Source organism: Siphateles boraxobius, unplaced genomic scaffold, assembly GCF_051911475.1.
Source record: "Siphateles boraxobius isolate OS27281-9 unplaced genomic scaffold, OSU_SipBor_1 48, whole genome shotgun sequence".
Taxonomy (NCBI): domain Eukaryota; kingdom Metazoa; phylum Chordata; class Actinopteri; order Cypriniformes; family Leuciscidae; genus Siphateles; species Siphateles boraxobius.
The window spans coordinates 3,868,890-3,890,399 of NW_027509119.1; the positions used below are offsets into that span (position 1 = coordinate 3,868,890).

Here is a 21,510-nt window from a genome sequence, read left to right on the forward strand (position 1 = left end):
TAACAAACCAGCACTCATTTGTTCAAAATGTGTAATTTATTTTACAACCATTGACTTTTTTTTTTTCTCTTTCATTAGAAATATTTGTTCAACACATGACAGAAGACAAATCAGTTTTCTGAATCCTGCAGGCGGCGTGACCAGTGTCAGCGATGCAGGAGATCTACATAACAGAATATAAATTAACACTCCTGTGAAAAACCCCATCACATGCAGAAACCCTTCACAAACCATGTTACTGGGCAAAAGCACAGTTTAACATGAGGCTGAACGTCATTCATCTTAAACTTCATGATCTTTGCAGAAACTATAGTGACTAGAAACGACAGATGATCTATTTTGCTGGTGGCACAATTTTGTTCATTTTGCATCAATAACTAGTGATGGACATAGTAATAATCAAACACTGAATAGAGCAGTTGAATGCGAGCGTTGTCGAATTCAAATGCACTTCTGTGGATTACTATAGCCGTGATTTTTAATAATTAAATATTTAGAAAAAGAATAGGGTGTATCGCACTACATATATACAGGCAGAAGAGACCATTTGGTAATATATTAAGTCATATTTAAGTCATTTTCTGGCAAGAGGTAATTCATGTTTGCAGGGCATGAATGATCCAAGGATTTTCTGAAAAATAATGCTGATTATATATATATAATAAAAACAAAACAAAAAAAACATAAGTAACAGCAATCTAGTAACTCTGTGGCTTTGTGTTTTAACACTGGTTTCTTTGAGGCAGAAAAGACAGGGATGGAAACGACTGACGGATGGCTGTTGAAGACTCAATACACTGTCTGGTGACCTGGAAGACGAAGAGTCTTCGTTTAGTGTCGGGATCCTCTGGCTTTATAACACCAGTTTGCTTGGTCCCTTTAATGGCATCATTTCCCTCCAAGCACAACACAAAAAGCAGCACAAACACATCCAGAGGTTTTCTCATAAGACACGCACTCGAACACACACACACACATGTCCTCGCTTCTCTCTCCAACGCATTCAAAGATATAATATATGAATTCAACAACCCAGCAGTTCCTGGTGCTCTGGCTTTTTACACTATAATATATAATTATATAGATTTATATGTCAATAAAATGTATTAAATAGGATCGGGGGGCAAATACATCTGAGAGAACGCTGCTCGCATGATTCTACACTGTGTAAACGTTAAAGCAGCTCGAGTTCATCAATGGCTTCGTCGTCAGAGTCACGGAACGTCACGGAACTCCCGATCGAAGATCAAAGGAGAACATTCCGTTTCGGAACGTTACAACATTCCCTTTTCCCTGCGCATCTGCATTCCTCTCCACATGGCACTTAAGGACTATAATGCAGCAAAAGTGAGCGTTAGCAGGGAGAACGAGCTCTTCTCCGGTGATGGACGTACAATCCTTTGGTCTTCACACCATGAACTCGTTGTTCCCGTAAAGCACCACCTGCTGGGCCGGAAGATCCGGATCCCTCTTCTCTCCGGTGGGATTGTCCCGCTGTCTCTGAGGCGAGCTCTTGACGCCCTGCAGACGCTGTTTGCCTTTCTCTGGGTTGAATGTGCCTCGGCTGGTGAACTGCGCTCGGTCCTCGTCGTCCTGGTCCAGGCTGTCAGACGGGTACAATCGGGTCGAAGGCGATTTGGACCGCAAGCGTAATTTCTGGGTTCTGGTCGGTTGCATGTAGGACGAGGACACGGAGGAGACGGTGGAACTGGAGTCTATGGAGTCCAGGGATTCAGGCTGTTTCCGCAGAACTCTCCTGCTCTTCGCTTCAGTCTTCTTGGGTCTCGAGACGGCCAGCGCTGAACCTCGCTCTGAGGAAACCAAACATTAACATTAACAATACGATTCTTTCATTTAATGCCATGTCAGCATTCAAAGCTATTTTCGTGGCAAAAATTAAATTACAAAAATACAAATATCATTTGAATACAATAAAAACAAATACAAAAACAGCAAGTCATATTATAGAAGATTCTTTAAATTAACATATGATAAAAAATCGTATTTAAAGGACAATCCCGGCCCGAAATGAACCTAGGGGTTAATAACACATGGGTACCGAGTCGACCGTTCTCTGGGATGCTTTTTCATGATAATCGAGTCGACCATTCTCTGGGATGCTTTTTCATGATAATCGAATGTACCCAGTTTTAGCTTTAGTTTTACCACAGATTAGCTTATAACGCTAGTATATAGGGCATAGAATAAGTAAAAATAAACATCGCTAGTTAATACCACTAACAAGGCTCAAAATAGCCCCACACTAACACTATAGCATAATGAGGGTCCCTCACTGTTTTTGGAAAACCAGTCTCGACCAGTCGAACCATGAACGCCGCGATACGTGCTGGTCCATAGTCACAGTTCAGCTCATGTAGCACGCCGTTCGTGGTTCGTGGATCGTGGTATCATTAAACTGTCTGAACACTTACAAAGTTCTCAATGCTTCGGTTTGCAGGTAAAGACCCTCATTATGCTATAGTGTTAGTGTGGGGCTATTTTTTTTGCAGTTTAGTTACAAACATGATGCAGGGCAACGACTTGAGAATGCAGTTAAAATGCCACTAAAATTCGAGATATGAGGGCAAAAATGCCCAATACTGTATGGGTTTTTGTCTTGTATCATATGATATAGATTAGCTATATCTATATCTGAATATCAGCACGAATGTAAAGGTAATTTTAAACAATAGTTCAATAAACAAGAATTTAATGTTACATTTCAGACACAATTTTGTCAATATTGTTGTTTTTGCTCAATTTCACAAATGAAAAAAAAAAAATAAAAAAAAAATTATATATATATATATATATATATATATATATATATATATATTATATACATATAGGTCCTTCTAAAAAAATTAGCATATTGTGATAAAGTTCATTATTTTCCATAATGTAATGATAAAAATTAAACTTTCATATATTTTAGATTCATTGCACACCAACTGAAATATTTCAGGTCTTTTATTGTTTTAATACTGATGATTTTGGCATACAGCTCATGAAAACCCAAAATTCATGTCTCAAAAAATTAGCATATCATGAAAAGGGTCTCTAAATGAGCTATTAACCTAATCATCTGAATCAACTAATTAACTCTAAACACCTGCAAAAGATTCCTGAGGCTTTTAAAAACTCCCAGCCTGTTTCATTACTCAAAACCGCAATCATGGGTAAGACTGCCGACCTGACTGCTGTCCAGAAGGCCTTCATTGACACCCTCAAGCAAGAGGGTAAGACACAGAAAGAAATTTCTACACAAATAGGCTGTTCCCAGAGTGCTGTATCAAGGCACCTCAGTGGGAAGTCTGTGGGAAGGAAAAAGTGTGGCAAAAAACGCTGCACAACGAGAAGAGGTGACCGGACCCTGAGGAAGATTGTGGAGAAGGACCGATTCCAGACCTTGGGGGACCTGCGGAAGCAGTGGACTGAGTCTGGAGTAGAAACATCCAGAGCCACCGTGCACAGGCGTGTGCAGGAAATGGGCTAGAGGTGCCGCATTCCGCAGGTCAAGCCACTTTTGAACCAGAAACACAAAAGCACCTGACCTGGGCTACAGAGAAGCAGCACTGGAGTACCCACAGTCAGTGATGGTCTGGGGTGCCATGTCAGCTGCTGGTGTTGGTCCACTGTGTTTTATCAAGGGCAGGGTCAATGCAGCTAGCTATCAGGAGATTTTGGAGCACTTCATGCTTCCATCTGCTGAAAAGCTTTATGGAGATGAAGATTTCATTTTTCAGCACGACCTGGGACCTGCTCACAGTGCCAAAACCACTGGTAAATGGTTTACTGACCATGGTATTACTGTGCTCAATTGGCCTGCCAACTCTCCTGACCTGAACCCCATAGAGAATCTGTGGGATATTGTGAAGAGAAAGTTGAGAGACGCAAGACCCAACACTCTGGATGAGCTTAAGGCCGTTATCGAAGCATCCTGGGCCTCCGTAACACCTCAGCAGTGCCACAGGCTGATTGCCTCCATGCCACGCCGCAGTTTCTTTCTGTATCTTACCCTCTTGCTTGAGGGTGTCAATGATGGCCTTCTGGACAGCAGTCAGGTCGGCAGTCTTACCCATGATTGCGGTTTTGAGTAATGAAACAGGCTGGGAGTTTTTAAAAGCCTCAGGAATCTTTTGCAGGTGTTTAGAGTTAATTAGTTGATTCAGATGATTAGGTTAATAGCTCGTTTAGAGACCCTTTTCATGATATGCTAATTTTTTGAGATAGGAATTTTGGGTTTTCATGAGCTGTATGCCAAAATCATCAGTATTAAAACAATAAAAGACCTGAAATATTTCAGTTGGTGTGCAATGAATCTAAAATATATGAAAGTTTAATTTTTATCATTACATTATGGAAAATAATGAACTTTATCACAAGTGTTCAACATTCCAGAGCAGTTTTTCTTTTTGGAATTTTTCACACTATTTCTCATAGAATAGTGCAATTGTAAGCAAATAACATATGCACGAAACGTTCTGTAATAATTAAAAGCCAGCTGGAAAACTTCCGGTGAAATGTCACTTGTTGGTGTGTCGATATCTTCAGTGTCCCGAGGCAGCTTTAACAGCATCAATAGTGTAATACACTTACGTTCATAATCAGAATATAGTCACTTAAATAGTCAGGCCTAGAATTAATTTAGTAATTCAAACGTTAAACGACATTGAAAAGACGCATCTCTTATTGTTCCTCCTCAACAAAAAAAGCATCAACGTTGTAAATTAAAGATTTATTGAGCATTTTAGTTGCAAAAGGGGAGTTTTCACAAGTGTGCCAAAATCACTGTGCTGACTGACAGCTTTTGTGATTATAAAGGGAGAACGAGGTACAAAAAAGTGCTAAACCTTGACAAAATGTATTTTTAAAACTAGTGATTTTATAATGTGTGTTATTTTTTTCAAAAGTGAAACGTGTGAAACAATATTACATGAAATGGCTAATATGAGCCAATAAATGCTCCTCTGCCGCCATCTACTGGTTATAGTGGCAATTTATGTCTTTTTTATTTTTAAATAAAAGTGTTTTCTATCAAATGTTGGTTTTCCTACATCTTGAAACATTCAGTTTTATAAATGAGGCCAATCTCAGGAGAATGAACAAATAATGTTTTTGGTCATCACATTAAAATTAACATCAGAAGTGCTGGAAAAATGTTGCGTGAGCGTGTCCAATTACTGACAGTGTTTTTTATGCTAACGTTCCCGTTAGTCTTTAATGCAATCAATAAAACTGGTTTATTTGCAAATTAGCTAAGTGAGATAACTACATTAAAATATAAATACAACATTAAAAAGTCAACCACTGATGGTTTTGTGTCGATGTACAGAATGACAGCTAACAGTTCACAGGAAATGCCCAAGCTGGCTTATCGAAAACCAGGAAGTAACCGTGCATGTTTAATTAAATAGCAACATGAAGCACTAGTTATGATGCGTTCAAGTCATCTCGTAAAGATCGTATTTATGAGTTGAACGCACATGAACGCCACCATAATGTGATAACTCTGGATTTTCTTTAAGCCCGATCTTCACGAGTTGTCGTGTGTCAGTGAGAAACATGGCGGACTACAACAATACTTCAAGGAATTTAGCACTAATATTGTCAGGCTTTTCGATTTTCAGCGAAGTAAGCTAATTGCCTGCACATAATATCATAACATAATATGACATATATATAATATAACAACATAATATGTAACGATAAAAGATTGCAGTGGCTTCATAAATGCATTAAAAACATAAAAAAGCAAAGAACACCTGATGCACATTTCTTTGTTCTTCATTTTCTAGAACTACAGTTGCTGTAAAAAAACCTTGCTGTATTTTTGTTAATTAATGGTAACACTCTATAACAATAATCTTCATTAGTTAACTACCTTAGTTAATATGAACTAATAATGAACTGCACTTATACAGCATTTATTAATCTTTGTTAATGTTAAATTCAACATTAACTAATAATTTATTAAAATCGTGTTAACATTAGTTAATGCACTGTGAAATAACATGAACGAACAATGAACAGATGTATTTTTATTAACTAGCGTTAACAAAGATTAATAAATACAATAACACATGTATTGCTCATGGTTAGTTCATGTTAGTTAATACATTAAATAATGTTAAGTAATGATCCTTATTGTAAAGTGTTACCAATTAATTAAGAGAAAGTACAGCGCCATCTAACCCCGAGGAAAGTGACTTGAACGCACTGCCGTCGTAAACACTTCGTACGAACTTCCCAGGAGGCCTTGAACGCACCATTAGTTACTCACCCGAGAAGTCAGAAGCGGCTCCTTCGGAGTCCACGTTCAGGTTTTCCGAGCTGTCCGCGGTGCCGATAGAGGCTTCGGACTCCAGGGTCTCGTCATCGGACGCCCGTGGCTCCAGAGCGAGCATCTCGAAGGTCAACTCCTCCCTATGAGGACCAGCAAACAAATCTCAGGCTTTGACTGTGTTCATTAAGGAGTACTAGTGCACTGCTAACACACTAACTCCACACTCTGGCTGTATACGGCACATTATGGAAAACCTAGTATTTCCTCTAGGGATTCATAAGGCGTAATAGTAGGAATGTAAATCGGACAGTTCATCAAGATACGATATCGATTCTCTCAGCCAGCGATACGATATTTGCCGATACCTCAAAAAATTCTGCGATACGATTACGATTCGATTCGATTCAGGGCTATATCAATTGATTTATCTATATTTAGTTATTATGTGCCAAGTGTCTCACAACCAGTTACGTTTATTAACTCACAAACACATCCAAAAATATATAACATGAAAGTTTAACTAAACTCTTTGAAAATTGCACACCCTCTCCCAATTGGGACATTTACAAGTTGTTTGTTACAAGTAAAAAAAAAACACATGATATATGAAAATGAACAAGAACGGAGTTATCCGTTTTTGCAAATGAACTCTATAACAGAAGAGTTCATTTGCAGAAAAAATAACTCCGTTATTGTTCATTTTCATATATCGTTTTTTTTTATTATTGTGCATTTGAATATCAATCAAACTGCAGCTGGGTTGTTTTGATTAAGTAATACTAACTAAAAAAATACAGGTAACTTATAAAATTAAAGTTCATTGAAAGTATTATACATATATATATATATATATATATATATATATATATATATATATATATATATATATATATATATATATATATATATATTTTTTTTTTTTTTTTTTTTTTGTGTGTGAGTGTGTGGCAAAAGCAGATAAATCCACATTTCATGTTTCAGAGTTAAACAAAGCCAAGTAATTGCTATGATACATAATAAAACACCTGATCTTTGTAACGTTAATCTCCTCAGCTGACATAAAGCTTTTATTTTCCTTTTACGCCTCGAAGGGTGCACAAATTTTTGGGCGCACAAATAGGCGTAAATGCATTTGCCATTTAAACAACGTGGCGCAAAACGCGAAAATGAAAACTGCGTCGAGTTGAAACTAGCAAAAAACAGTTGCGTCGCACCAAGCGCTGCATTACACCGAGTGTATGATACAGCCCTTAACATCCAAGTTTATGCGACCAATGTGAGATGCTAAAGCGATCTCTTACTTCTCTTTCTGCAGACTCTCGATTTGTTCGGTCAGCACTTTCTCCTCCTGCTGCATGGCGACCTGCTGCTGCTCAGAGACTTCGGGATCTTTCTCGTCTCCGCTCTCCTGCATCAGATCCGGGACGGCTGAGGAGCGAGGACTCACTGGAGGAGACGGTGTGTGATGCCTCACCCTGTGCACCGGGCCCTTACTCTGTCACAACACAACACAACACAACACTGATGAGTGGCGGAGCTCGAGATTAGATGAAGATGGTAAGAAAGAAGGGTAACACTTTACAATAAGCTTCATTAGTTAACATGAACTAAGAATGAGCAATACTTCTTCAGCATTTAATAATCTTAGTAAATATTAATTTCAACATTTAGTAATACGTTATTAAAATCAACAGTTGTATTTGTTAACATTAGTTAATGCACTGTGAACTAACATGAACAGCTGGATTTTTATTAACAAAGATTAATAAATGCTCTTAACAAATGTACTGCTCATTGTTAGTTCATGTTAGTGAATACATTGACTAATGTTAACTAATGAACATTATTGTAAAGTGTTACCGAAAGACATTTATATATTAGCACTGCTACGATCACAGAAAGCGTTTGGCAGTTTCATTCTAAAGACTCACTTTCAGACTAAAGACTTTCCAAAATGAACATTTTGTCCCAAGGACAAATTATTAATTAGGCTGTTTATTATCTTGTGATTTGATCGAAATTGTATTTTGTTGCAATCGTTAAAAAAACGGTTCATTTTAGAGCCTGGATAGAAAAACACAGACTCACTTCAGCCCAAAGCTATTACCTTTCTGAATGAATTTGACTGCTCATTCCCAGAGAAAGCAAGTTAAAAAAAAAAAGTGTAAAATATCAGGCACATGGAGTGAATCCAACACACAAACACACACAGACACAGACACAGACACAGACACAGACACAGACACAGCAACATTATGAAAATGAATGTGATTCTGTCTATTAATAACGTGTTAAGTGCCTAACTATCATCTCAGCTCGTGAGTTTCTTGCTGCATGTCATGATCATGTAGACAGACGGACCACACAGTGCTGGGACGACACTTACGGGAACAACGGGAACACACAGTGAAAACCTACCGCCACAGCACTGCGGGTTATGCTCATAAATCTAACAGCAATTATTACGGGTTTCTGGATTAGAGAGGAGAGACTGGGGTTAGTGTCGAGACAGAGCTAATGTGAGGGATTTACACAAGCAGGACATGATCCTGGAACAACATCCTCATTTTCTGAGCGTCAGTGACGCTTCTGGCATTGGCTGAGAGACATGATCGTCTAGTGGTATCATTTTTGTTTAGTATAATGCAGGAATTCTGGGTTCAAATCTTGATCTAATACAATTTTTTATAATGAACCTAAGTTAAATAGCAAAAACAGCAGAATTGCCTTTTTTTGGTAACATCATTTGTGTCATTGACCCCACATAGCAATAATAATCTTTTTTTTTTGAATAAAACTCCCACCCAAATTTTCAATGCGATAATTACCACAATGTCTTCAGGCCCAATTATATTCAGTTATGAACCAAAGCGTGATCATACATTATTAAGGCTTACTGACGCAAGTCCTGCATGGATTCCATGTATTTTGTAGCTTAATGTGACAAATAAATTGACACCATCATATGGACTCTGTGTTTGGCCAACATTATCGGTATCGGCCGATATTTGTTCATTTTTTATGTTATCGTTATCGGCCCAAAAAGAAAATTAGGCCGATATATATTAAAGCTGATAAATAATGTATTATTTCCTTCAGCTGAGCCCTTTAGCACTGTTTAACATGATGGTTTTGAATTGCTTGAAATTTGATTGGAATCACTTCAAAAAGGAAACACAGTAAAGTGCAACATGCAAGTCTGTCATATAGGCTACAAAAAATTATAATGAGAACATCATTATAATTGTGTATAATCGATATTTACAGTATTAAGGAAAAAAATAATAATAATAGAATTACAACTTTAGTTTCTACTATAAAGCGTCTCCCAGTGTGTTCATGTTTCACTCGCAGACGTCTGACCTCGAGGGTCTGAACAGAAGTAATTAACCGGAGAAGATTTCCATTTAAAAGAAGGCGGAGCCTCAGAGCCACACCCACCTATTACATCATCACCACGGACCAATGGGAGTTCGAAGGCGTTTACCAGCCGTAGCGAACTTTTCCAGGAATTTCTCTTTGGCTATTTCAAACTCTCGAAACAAAACTTTGTTTTGGCCTGATTTTGTTCGAAATGACGTCACTTTAGTTCGCTCTTCACTTGAAGTATATCGGGGCCTTAAATGGCGACGACTTCGGGGCACTAATTTTGAACCTACAGTACAATAAAAACTTAATTATCAAATGTAAAAATAAGCATTTTTTCTGTTTTGGTAGTTAGGCTTAGGGCACTCAAAATCCATGTCTCAATAATCAGTTTGAATGAGTTTGGATGGGCATGATGCCACTGGACTGGAGCAATGTTTCTATCGGCCAATGAGATTGTAGGGTTAGAGTTGAGCCTATAACTGGGGCTGGAGATAGATTCATATCAACCTGTCATTTCCCTCTGATTTTAGAGGATTTAGGTCCTATGATTGTGAGAAAAGAATGTTGTTCCAGGACTAACACTTGTAGGATTGTCCAGCTTTCTGGATCAACATATTTTATTGGTTAAGCTAAAATATTCCTGTCAAATAAACAATCGTATTTTAGTACCTCTAAAACAAGAGGGAAAAAAGGTTGATAAGATCGTTCTGAGAAGGATGTTGATCCAGAAACACGTCCTCCTCAGTGCGGTTTTGGACATCTGGGTTATTTGGATGTCTATAGAAATATAAAAAGACTCAGCTGTCGGACTCTTACCATGGACCTGCGAATGAATGTTAGTCGACTCTTGGCTTTGTTCTCAGCGAACTCCAGAGTGCTGATGTCCTTCAGCCTGGCCTTGTACTTATTCATCTGCTCGCAAATGATCAGCTCGACACACCTTTAAAACAAAACAAAAAAAACAACATGTAATGGCAAAAATCAGATAAGCAATGACATCACAATGCTTTAATCTTCCAATGACACACCTGCCACAATGTACTAGATCTGTAAACGTCAGGGTTTGAAACTAACTTTTTCACTCATCGGCCAATTTGGCTACTACATTTTTTTAGTTACTGGCCATTCATAACTTCTACTAGCCAAAGAAAAAAAAAAAAGGAGAAAGAAACCAGATTAGCTACGTCACAGCTTATATATATATATATATATATATATATATATATATATATATTATTAAATATGGATTTCATACATTAATTTCTTATTCAATCAAAATCCTGTGATCCAGCCGTCTCCTCCCTTCCTCTTTCATCCTCATCACTAAAAATGTGTTTTAGGTGGACAGATCAATACAGGTCAAAGAACAAATAAAAAATTAAGGATGTTGGAAAATAATGTCTTTTCTGTTAACCAAATGCTTTTTAATCTTCGCTATTGCTTCAATGAAAATGAACAAGTGCGCCGTTATTTGTTGTGTCGTGACGTGTGTGTTCAAGTAAGCCAGATATGCACATATTCTGCGCAATATGCTGTATTTAATATATCATGATGACTCAAGAGTTGAGTATTTGCGCTAAATCTCTGCAGATTTATTTGGCTTACATTTATCCCAAGCAAAGTGAGTAAACATAAGTAACATTGGCTAGTGATTTGACAACCCGCCACAGTTGATTTTAACCCGCATTTGGCAGGTTTGCGGTGTTAATTTCAAACCCTGATTAGGACTAAACTAGTCCCGTCAAACTATATGAAGTAAGAGTCGTCCATTACGCTGTGGTTTTTCCGATGTCCTGAACGCTCCTCAGAGGGTCGATGGTGTCAGGACAGCGCAGGATACAGGGCGCGAACACGATAGCCAGCGCATTAGCAGACATGCGGTTCGTTTCCTCCTGCAAGGCAATCCTGTGCGCGACAGAAACAAGATTGACATTTCCAGCATCAAATCATTTACATTAAAAGCCAACATTCTGCACAAAAAGTGGAAAAGAAGCCAATCAGAACATTTTATCTGTGGTATGTGCAGTGGGATTTTAGACCAAGGCTGCATTTATTTGATTAAAAATACGATGCAAAAAAAACCCAGTAATATTGTGAAATATTATGACAATTTAAAATAACTGTTTTCTATTTTAATATTTTTAAAAATGTAATTTATCCCTGCGATGCAAAGCTGTTTTTTCAGCATCATTACTCCAGTCTTCAGTGTCACATGATCCTTCAGAAATCATTCTAGTATACGGATTTGATGCTCAAAAAACATTCATTATTATTATCAATAATTGAAATTTCAATAATTGAGTTTTCAACACACTCAATTAAACAATTTCACTGAAAGCCAACATTTTGCACAAAAAGTGGAAAAGAAGCCAATCAGATCTTATTTTATCTGTGGTATACTAAGTGCAGTGGGATTTTAGACCAATGAGATTGCTCTGTGGGCGGAGCTACACTAACACACAATGAGACTAAATAGAAACCAAAGGGCAGACAAAACGATAGGATTTATCGCTCGCCGTTTGATCGTGTAATAGTTAAAGCATTATTTATGTTGCAGTCATTGAGAGAAATACAGCTGGCGTCTCACCTGACCAAATGGAAAATAATGCGCTCCAGGGTGTTCAGATGAGTTCTGCTGAGCTGGTCGATTATAGAGTAAACGCCTCGAATCACTTCTTTTTTGTCCTGGAGACCTGAAGAGACATGACCAATATATCTTCAAACATTATGCCTCTAGCCATGTCTAGTTTATCTAAAGGAATAAGGTTACTGCATCTGTGGACTGATATATAAAATGTATAAAGATTTTAAAGTTTTGAACTTGGGTTTTCTATATGATTTTATCATTTATGGTTGAAAATTATTTATTATCTACTTCAACACAGTGTAAAACCTATAATAAAAAAATTAAAACAACTGAGTTTGAATCCAAGACGTAAAGGTAGTTTAGCAACTTTAGGGATCTTTGATTTTGTTATCATTTTAAAGCATTATCAATAAAATCTTTTTATTATACTGGGATACTGAAATGGCTGAGTGACTCGGGGGTGATTTTAATGTGCGGCCAAAAAAATAAAAAATAAAAAAAATAAATGCAAAATTAATAAATAAATACATGATCATATGCCAGATTGTCCACTAGTAGCGATTTAATGTTCGACGAAACAAACAAAACAAAATGCAAAACAAAATAAATAAATAATCATATGCCATATTGTCCACTAGTACTGATTTTAATGTGCGCCGAAACAAAAATAAAATAAAAAAATAAATTAAAAAAATGCAAAATTAATAAATACATGATCATATATGCCAGATTGTCCACTAATAGCGATTTTAATGTTTGACGAAATAAACAAAACAAAAAGCAAAACAAAACAAAATAAATAAATATTCATATGCCATATTGTCCACTTGTACTGATTTTAATGTGCGCCGGAAAAAAAAAGTGCAAAATGAATGAATAAATACATGATAATATATGCCAGATTGTTCACTAGTAGCGATTTTAATGTTCGGCGAAACAAACAAAACAAAACAAAATAAAAGAATAATCAAATGCCATATTGTCCACTAGTACTGATTTTAATGTGCGCCTAAACAAAAAACAAAACAAAATGCAATAAATTAAATAAATACATGATGCCAGATTGTCCACTAGTAGCAATTTTAATGCTCGACGAAACAAACAAAACAAAAAGCAAATTGCAAAGCAAACCAAACAATAAATAAATCATATGCCACATTGTCCACTAGTACCGATTTTAATGTGTCCCAAAACAAAACAATAAAAAGACACCAAAACTGAATGCTAACGCTATAATCTCGATGGGCTAATCTGCTCACCCATGGCCCGCAGGAACTCCTCATACAGTTCAAAGGTCATCAGAGGATTAGGCAAATCACGAAGCCACTGCTTGAAAACACTGGCAATGACATTAATGTTGTAGTCGTCCAGATTCATGCCGTTTACATCTGAGGGCAGAAAATAATAGATATTAAACTATAGATACAGACATAGTTACTATAGATGTAGATATATTACTACGGAGAGTTAGTAATATTAATATTCAGCATTATCATTATTATGTTGTGTGATATTATTGATATGACTGCACTGACACTATTGCATGGGAGCTGAACTGAGCTGATGATGACATCACTGTATAGATGAATTGAACAGACGAACTTTACGCAATTATTGAATAATATATTAAAGCGTCTTTGTTGTTTCAATGGTTTCTATAAAATAAAACCGGAATTCGAGGGTAACGTGGGTATGATGTCATTGATAGGCGACGCTCCTGGTTAAAATTGCTACTTTCTCTGAATTTAAAGATTCTAAGAAACTATATTATTTGATAATTTATGGTTTGAAAATGATTTATTATCTACTTCAACACAGTGTAAAACCTATGATAAAAAAATTTAAAACAACTCTGAATCCAAGACGTATTTGGGATACTCTAAGTACACAAATCAACAAAATATATAACATTGTTCTAGTGGTTTTTGAATATTTTAATTGAAAAATCTTACATAGTGTGCCTTAAATAGCAACAGTACTTTATGAAAACCCCTGGTTTAAATCACACACGTTTCATGTTTCATACCTGTGTCCAGACTCAGCTTCAGCTCCTTAATCTTATTGGTGGATCCAGACTTTCTGTAGATCCCTTCCGTGTACAGGCCATGCATTTCAATGTAGTTGATGAGCTTCTCGGCCACAAAAGGCACTGTTCGCTCGTCGATGGTCAGACGGGACAACTCCACACCAAACTGCCTTGAGGAAAGTTCAGGATCAAACTGCACATGGGAAGAAATGAACATGTTGTAAGTGACGGCATGTTCCCCGATCACATGAATGCACTTAGCGGAAAAATCCCTTACCTTCTTGCTGCATTTGGTGGTCGTCTTCTGACAGCACTTTCTGTGACACGCATAGCGGCACACTACACAAGACATGGACATCTCATTCATTCTCATTTTCAACAGCACTGATTTCTTTCATTAAATTTTGACAAAAAAAGCACCGCCACCTAAAATAAACTCAATTTAAGTCAACATTCCTCTCTCATTGTAAGATGGCGGAAAACATCCTGCATCACAAAGCCAAACTGTTCCCTGCTGGAAGCCATGGGCTTGTTGGTGATCAATCGGATTATGTTAAATTGAGTTCAGGCCCGCTTTGATGCAGAGACTGTGGACATGAAACTCACGTTTGCAGACACACGCCTTGTCCATCATCCAGATGAGGGAGGAGCAGAACTCGCAGTAGGTGGGAATACTGTATTGAGTCGACTTGAATATGTGGCCGTTGTGTTCCTCCACCTGAAACAAAGGCTCAGTGTCAGATGATTTCCAAGAAAAACAGAAATGCTAAATCAGTACACAAAAACTCTAGCCTTGTTTACTCCTGGTGTCAAAATCCGTAACTTTTTTGGGTTAAAAATTATCCAAAATAATTATAATAATAAAAAACATAACCAGCCAGTGTTCAAAAATATCTTCTTGCCTTAGCTCGATTCAAAACGGTTAGCTTGTAATAGTGATTTTAATTTCAGTGGTACTGGTGGATTTCCGCGGGAAATTCGAGCATGTCTTTGCGACATTACGTCACATCTGTATACATAGAGAAGGATTCTCGGTTAAAGGCTATATTGCGTGAGGATGTTGGAGGTGGACATTTTTTGGCTTTTCTCACAGCACTTTAAATAATTAAACTTATGGCGGATCCAGAAAGGTTCAAATGACAATCACCAGTGACAACTGGAGATTCACCAGTTGTAAAACCCAAAACAATTTGGACTTCGGAGATGTAAAAAGAGACTGCAACCGGCCCACGCGAAAACAAGGATAAACATCGGCAGGGCTTTTAACGTCGAGTCAGTTAACGTAGTGTGATTGCGTAGAGCTACGTCACACGTAGGCTCACTATTGGCCGTCACTGGTCATGTGTGTGATGCGTGTGACGTATAACACAGAAGCTTACATTATTATACTAGTGAACTGACTCGAGGCCCACAGAGAAGGAAATGAATAGTTGAAATAAAGTCGTTATTTTTGTTTGTTTTTGCGCACAAAAAGTATTCTCGTCGCTTGATAAACTTAAGATTGAGCCACTGTAGTCACTTGGACTATTTTAACGATGTCTTTAATAACTTTTCGGGGCTGGCAAGTTCAATCCCTGAAGAAGCCTATGGACTAGTATGGAGGAGTGATCCAGCTCTCAGATTTCATCAAAAATATCTTAATTCGTGTTCTGAAGATGAACGAAGGTCTTACGGGGTTGAACAACAGAAGGATGAGTAATTACTGACAGAATTTACTATCCCTTTAATACCAGATGTAAACAGAGCCTCAGACTGTGATTCCACTCACTATATCAGCATCCTTTTTCCTTCTCTTCTTGCGGTCTGGTTTGGGAGCCTGTGGGAATAAAATAGCCAAATAAACACAGTTGGTTGAATGAGAAAACCACAAACGGACAAAAATATGTTACACATTTAGTTGTTATGAGGAACTGGACACATTAATCCTATGCACTAAATTATATTCCTGCCATTTTAAAATGTAGAGACATATTTTTCACCAAAAAAATGTAATACTTTGTTACATTTATTTAATGTTCATGTATAGTGCAGCTCACCTTGCTCTGTCCACTGCTGTCCAGAGGTTTGTGTTCGGTCATGAACTCGTCCAGAAAGACTTTAAAGGTGTTGACCCAAACTTTGACCGGCGACTCGTTCCAGTCCCTCTGCTCCAGACGCATGTTTTTCTCTAGGATTTGCTCAAAGAGGGCATAGAGATCCTTATAACGAATGCTCTTCCCATCGTCCATCTGCAAACAGAGAAAACACAACACTTCTGTTTCTGATGAAACAACAAGCATTACAGCTCTTCCATGCCATTTGCAAAGACACAATGTCCAAAAGTCCTGTATTTTGATGAAAGATGGGTGACAGTGATAACATTATCTATGTTTCCATCCAAAGTTGTGAATTTAACTTGTGCGCAAAAATGAAATATCGCATTAAAAAAAAGTGTGAATAAAGCAGCGTTTCATCCCGTGTGTTCAAGAGACAAAATCCTGGGAAATTGGTGTAAAATATCAGTAATAAAAATAGAAGTTGCTGAAATCAGGGAAGAAACTCTGGCGCTTTTTTTCCCTCCGTCATGAATCAGTTCGTCTCAGAGCGTCAGACGAAACACAATAAACGCTGTCATGTTCTCTTGCGTTCGGGAACACAATCATGTGAGACGCTTCTGGAGTGAAATAAACCAAATCATTCGGATGACAGACTTTGACTCCGGTGTTTCAGACCCACATTTGAGATGTTGTGATGCGATTGGTCCGCTGGTTAGTCCAGTTATCCAATCACAGCCTCTGCTGAGGCGGTCACGCGACTTGTGTTGCACATCGAGGAATTTATACGATGAATGCGTTTCCATCGTAGATGATGCTTTATGGACAATTCCATCAAGCATTTTTTTTTTACTGCGATATCCCAAACTAGGTGGAAACATAGCAAGTGCTTTATTACGGTACTTACGGCTAAAGCTGTGGAGTATGAGTTGAAGATATTCAAGCGGAACTCCTTTAGTGCCTTTTTGAAGACGACATCCACCATTGTGTCTTTCTTACCATCTTCTGTGTCTAAATCAGTAATCTATGAGATTAAAACAAGGTTATGATGGCTCAATAAATAAATGCAGCTGTAGTAAATTCACACAGAAAACAGGTACACACCTTCTTCATGAGGAAGTCGTTCATGCTCCTGTAGTCGTTGGCACAGGTGAGTATCTGCAGGGCATCGTTCTGCCACTGGACCGGCTCCAGAGTCGCACTGCTGATCTTCACACTGCGTCTGCGCTTCACTTTAGGGGACGGCTCTTTGTTCTCCTTAAACTCCCTCTGTAGTGTAAGGTCTGGGCTTTGAGGAGGGGAAAGGCGATCTATTCCAGGAATAAAGAGAACAGCAATGCTTTTAAGGTGCAGTGTGTGATTTTTAGCGGCATCTAGTGGTGAAGTTGCCAATCGCAACCAACAGAAGTTATGGTGGCCGACAGGAAAAGATGTATTTTTGAAATATTATTGTTACTTGTTCATCATTGTGTCAGTGTTATATTCGCTGACTTTAGCTTGCTTCCTTGCACGAATAACAACATAATGACAAAACACTTTTGTCAGTTTAGGGCCACTGTAGAAACATGATGGCGCATTTCAATGTAAGGGGTGTAGATATGCATGTATCTAGATAGAAATGGCTCATTCCAAGATAATAAAAACATAACGATTCATTAAGTAAGCTCTTAATACAACACTGAAAACATAGGTCTGTATATGATATTGCATTTCTGGCAACAGATCCTCCTAAATATTACACAATCCACCTTTAAGTAAGCAATAAGGTACTCGAGGCTCAAAGTCACGTGACTTATTCATGATAGAGCACTAGCCTCGACTACCTTTTATAAAACAGGTACCACACAATTAATATTAAAGCCAAAAAATATGTTTCAATGTAACTTTCATGAAGGAAAATCACTAAAAGCCTTCCTTCCGCTGGAAAAAATAGTCCCTGACCATGAACCATAGACGGTAAAAGAAATGGACACAGCGACCCCCTTGATTTCAACAGAGAAACGTGAAGCCCATTAGAAGCACTCACTTCCTGATGGCTGAGCGACTGCACAGGCTCAAACTGAGCTTGACGACGTAGATGTGACGTGAGCAACTTGTCTGACAGCTGTAACTCTTCTAGTAGCTGTGCCACATACCAAATTGTTTCCAATTCCTCAAAAACATTGTTGAAATATTTTGTCCCGTTGCTTTTATGGACTCTCTATCTATGGGCTTCTCCCTTGACTTTATGCCTCCATGTCCCCCCGATTGACAGTAAAAGATTGCCTGTGAGCTTCTCCTCCTGTCTATACGGTCATTTCTCTACTGTGCGACAGAGAGTCGCGTGGTAATGACGCAATCGTTAGCCTATTTTTACAAAAACGGCTTCTATGGGGCCATAACGTAAGATACAAAGTAATGGAGCCTTTTATACATTGTCGTGCTTCTTTAGAAATAAATAATTGAAAAATGAAGTCTTTGAACTTTCGCCATTAGATGATTCAAAGATTCAAAGACTGTCTTTATGAGTGAGTGAGTGAGTCAGTCAGTAGAGAAGACTTTTATATCGAAAAGGACTGAAACATGTTGTGAACACGGAGAAGCAAGACTCTGACAAATGACTAGCGTCTACAAATGTAGGACAGACCTGACGGAAAATGCTGTATACTGTAAATGCAGGTACACTCACTTAACGTTACTCTATAAGCTTCAATGAACAATATCGAACACATGTTTACATTGCTAAGAGTGGTTGCTAGGGGTGTTGTGTAGTGATACATAGAGAACCGTTGGTTGCAGTGGTCATCAGAGGTGGAAAGAGTAATAAAATATTCTACTCAAGTAAAAGTACTACTACTTCAATGAAATTTTACTTAAGTACAAGTAAAAGTACCGGTCTAAAAATCTACTCAAGTAAAAGTAAAAAGTAGCTCATTTAAAATTGACTCGGAGTAAAAGTTACTGAGTTACTTTTTTAACAGCGGGGGTGGGGTGGGGGACCCTCCCGTGTAGGGTTGTAATGGTATAAGATTTTCACAGTATGGTAACGTCTCAGAAAATATCACGGTTTACAGTATTAATCAATTGTTAAATAAATAAACTGTATTATTAAATTATGGGTATTATTATTATTATCATCAGTTAAAATGACAGTTAAATTAATGAAAACAGGATTTTTTTTTGGTTGAACAAATGCTTTTATTATAACAAACTTGAAATAATTTGTTTGTTTATTAAAATTTCAATAAAACATGTCTAATCAATTAAATTTGATAATTAATAATGAATTAGATTAACAACTTATTTTTAACATTAATAATTTATTAAAATGTTTAAGAATAATATTGTCCTATGAAATGTATTTTATTCAGAAAATTAATGTTTCTTTTTATTAGGGGTGTAACGATATTCGAACCAAACCGAAGAACCGCGATACAGAACCCACGATTCGAATGGCGATACTCTCATGGCGTACCGAACACGCCCCGCCCTGCAAGCTACCCCGGCCCCGCCCAGCCCGGCTCATTGATTGGACCTGGAATCAGTGTTGCCAAGTCCGCTTATTATAAGCGACTTTGGGCTTGTTTTTCTGTAAAGTCGCTTACAAATATTGGTAGTCGCGGGTCGCGTTTTTTTTTGGGCTTGTTTCTAAAGTGTAGTTGCTTATTTGGGCTTGTTCTCAGCTCGTTGTCAAGCAGATATTTTCTATATGTTATTTAAACGTAGGAGTTTGTCTTGCCTGTTCCCTCTGTCTCTCCCCTTTCCCTATACACAGAGTTTTTTCCCCACCCACATCCTGCTTCTAATTGGCTCTGACCCAGATGGCAATAAGTACTAGCCAATCAGAGGCAGAGCAGGGCAATCGTTTTTTTTTCTGGTTAGGAAAACGTCAGTGAGTGACGTTTAAATGAAAATACGTGCGAGTCGCGACTGTCGCGACTGATGGTGACTGGACTGTAGGAGAGTTTTTATTTATAAATTATATTTTAGATATTATAGATATAGATATTATAGTTTAATATTGTTTAACCCTTTAACTGTCACTCCCCCTTTTTTCGCATAGACATGAAAATCACTATTCAAACTTAAATGGTTGTAATTCAATAATGCTTTCGAATATAGACCTATGGTTGGTCTTGTTTTAAAGAAGACATTTGCCAGATTAATGTTGAAATGAAGTATTATGAAGTTATGAAAGTGAAACAGAAAAAAAGTTATACAAGTTTGAGTTTATGAAAATGAACAATGTAAAAATATCATTATTTATATTTTATATAAAATATATATATTACAAAATATATTTTACTCTAAAACTGCCAGAAAATGTAAGCCAAAAATCTGAAGAAGTTGTGTTCCAAATTTTAGGTTGATATCTCAAAAAATGAGCTTTCAGTAAGATTTTATTTGGCCGCAGTACCAACATTTTTCACTAGATGGACAGCCAAGCTTCATTACAGAAGAAAAATAAACTACCGTGTGCACAGTTTTACAAAACTAGGCACAGTTTACCAATCTGTCCACATGGATGTAAATTGACAATCTGTACCCACAGTTTAAAACTATCTGTCACCACGGATTGTAACAGTAGCGGAAGCGCGGAGTAAACGCGAGTAAACGCGAGTAAACGCGATCATCTCTTCCTCAGTTACAGAATAAACATGAATGGACACCTGAAGATATGTTGAAAAATACAGTATACTTACTGAAAGGCATCATAACTCGTGTAATCGCTCAATCAGTGTTTCATCAGCGCAAAGACGTCAATAAAACTGCATAGCTTGTCACTAGCATTATATTTACCTCAGCAGGCTAGTGATTAAGTGTCCACAACTTGTTGGTTCCTAGAGAAATGAACTCTTGCACTAAATAAATGCACAATATTATCCTATATATTATATTTTACTTAACCTGTTAATTATATCTTGATTATTTAAAGTACGTTTAAAATATCTTTAATGAAAATGACAGCAACTGTGTCAATTATTATATTTCAATAACAAATTAGAGTAAAGTTAATGCAAAAACTGACAAAGACACAATTTTCTCATTAAACCACTGTTTAATTTTTTTTTTTAGCTTTCTAAACCGAACCGAACCGAGACATCAAAACCGTGGGAAAACCGAACCGTCAGTTTTGTGTATCGTTACACCCCTACTTTTTATGATTTAATCCAAATATATTATCAAAAACGGTGGTAGGCTAATCAAATGTAAATTTAAACTTGTGTCC

At 37.4% G+C, this 21,510-nt stretch overlaps 1 protein-coding gene across 14 annotated transcripts in view; it reads right to left on the reverse strand.

Moving 5' to 3' along the window:
* Positions 1 to 17: 17 nt before the first annotated feature.
* Positions 18 to 21,510, reverse strand: part of myo9aa (myosin IXAa) — a 169,280-nt gene continuing 147,787 nt past the window's right edge. For 9 of the 14 annotated variants that reach the window (XM_077201615.1, XM_077201621.1, XM_077201619.1 and 6 more), the window contains 15 exons: positions 17,406 to 17,611; positions 17,209 to 17,325; positions 16,305 to 16,496; positions 16,037 to 16,084; positions 14,875 to 14,986; positions 14,546 to 14,607; positions 14,269 to 14,461; positions 13,502 to 13,630; positions 12,243 to 12,348; positions 11,429 to 11,560; positions 10,472 to 10,595; positions 8,394 to 8,411; positions 7,588 to 7,781; positions 6,284 to 6,426; positions 18 to 1,811 (listed from right to left, as the gene is read on the reverse strand). In XM_077201615.1, coding sequence (XP_077057730.1) covers positions 1,408 to 1,811; positions 6,284 to 6,426; positions 7,588 to 7,781; positions 8,394 to 8,411; positions 10,472 to 10,595; positions 11,429 to 11,560; positions 12,243 to 12,348; positions 13,502 to 13,630; positions 14,269 to 14,461; positions 14,546 to 14,607; positions 14,875 to 14,986; positions 16,037 to 16,084; positions 16,305 to 16,496; positions 17,209 to 17,325; positions 17,406 to 17,611 — 2,180 coding nt within the window. In that variant the 3' untranslated portion in view covers positions 18 to 1,407. Of the gene's footprint in view, positions 1,812 to 6,283; positions 6,427 to 7,587; positions 7,782 to 8,393; positions 8,412 to 8,552; positions 8,759 to 10,471; positions 10,596 to 11,428; positions 11,561 to 12,242; positions 12,349 to 13,501; positions 13,631 to 14,268; positions 14,462 to 14,545; positions 14,608 to 14,874; positions 14,987 to 16,036; positions 16,085 to 16,304; positions 16,497 to 17,208; positions 17,326 to 17,405; positions 17,612 to 21,510 lie in introns of those variants that run through there. The other 5 variants (XM_077201623.1, XM_077201616.1, XM_077201618.1 and 2 more) reach the window with 2 other exon arrangements.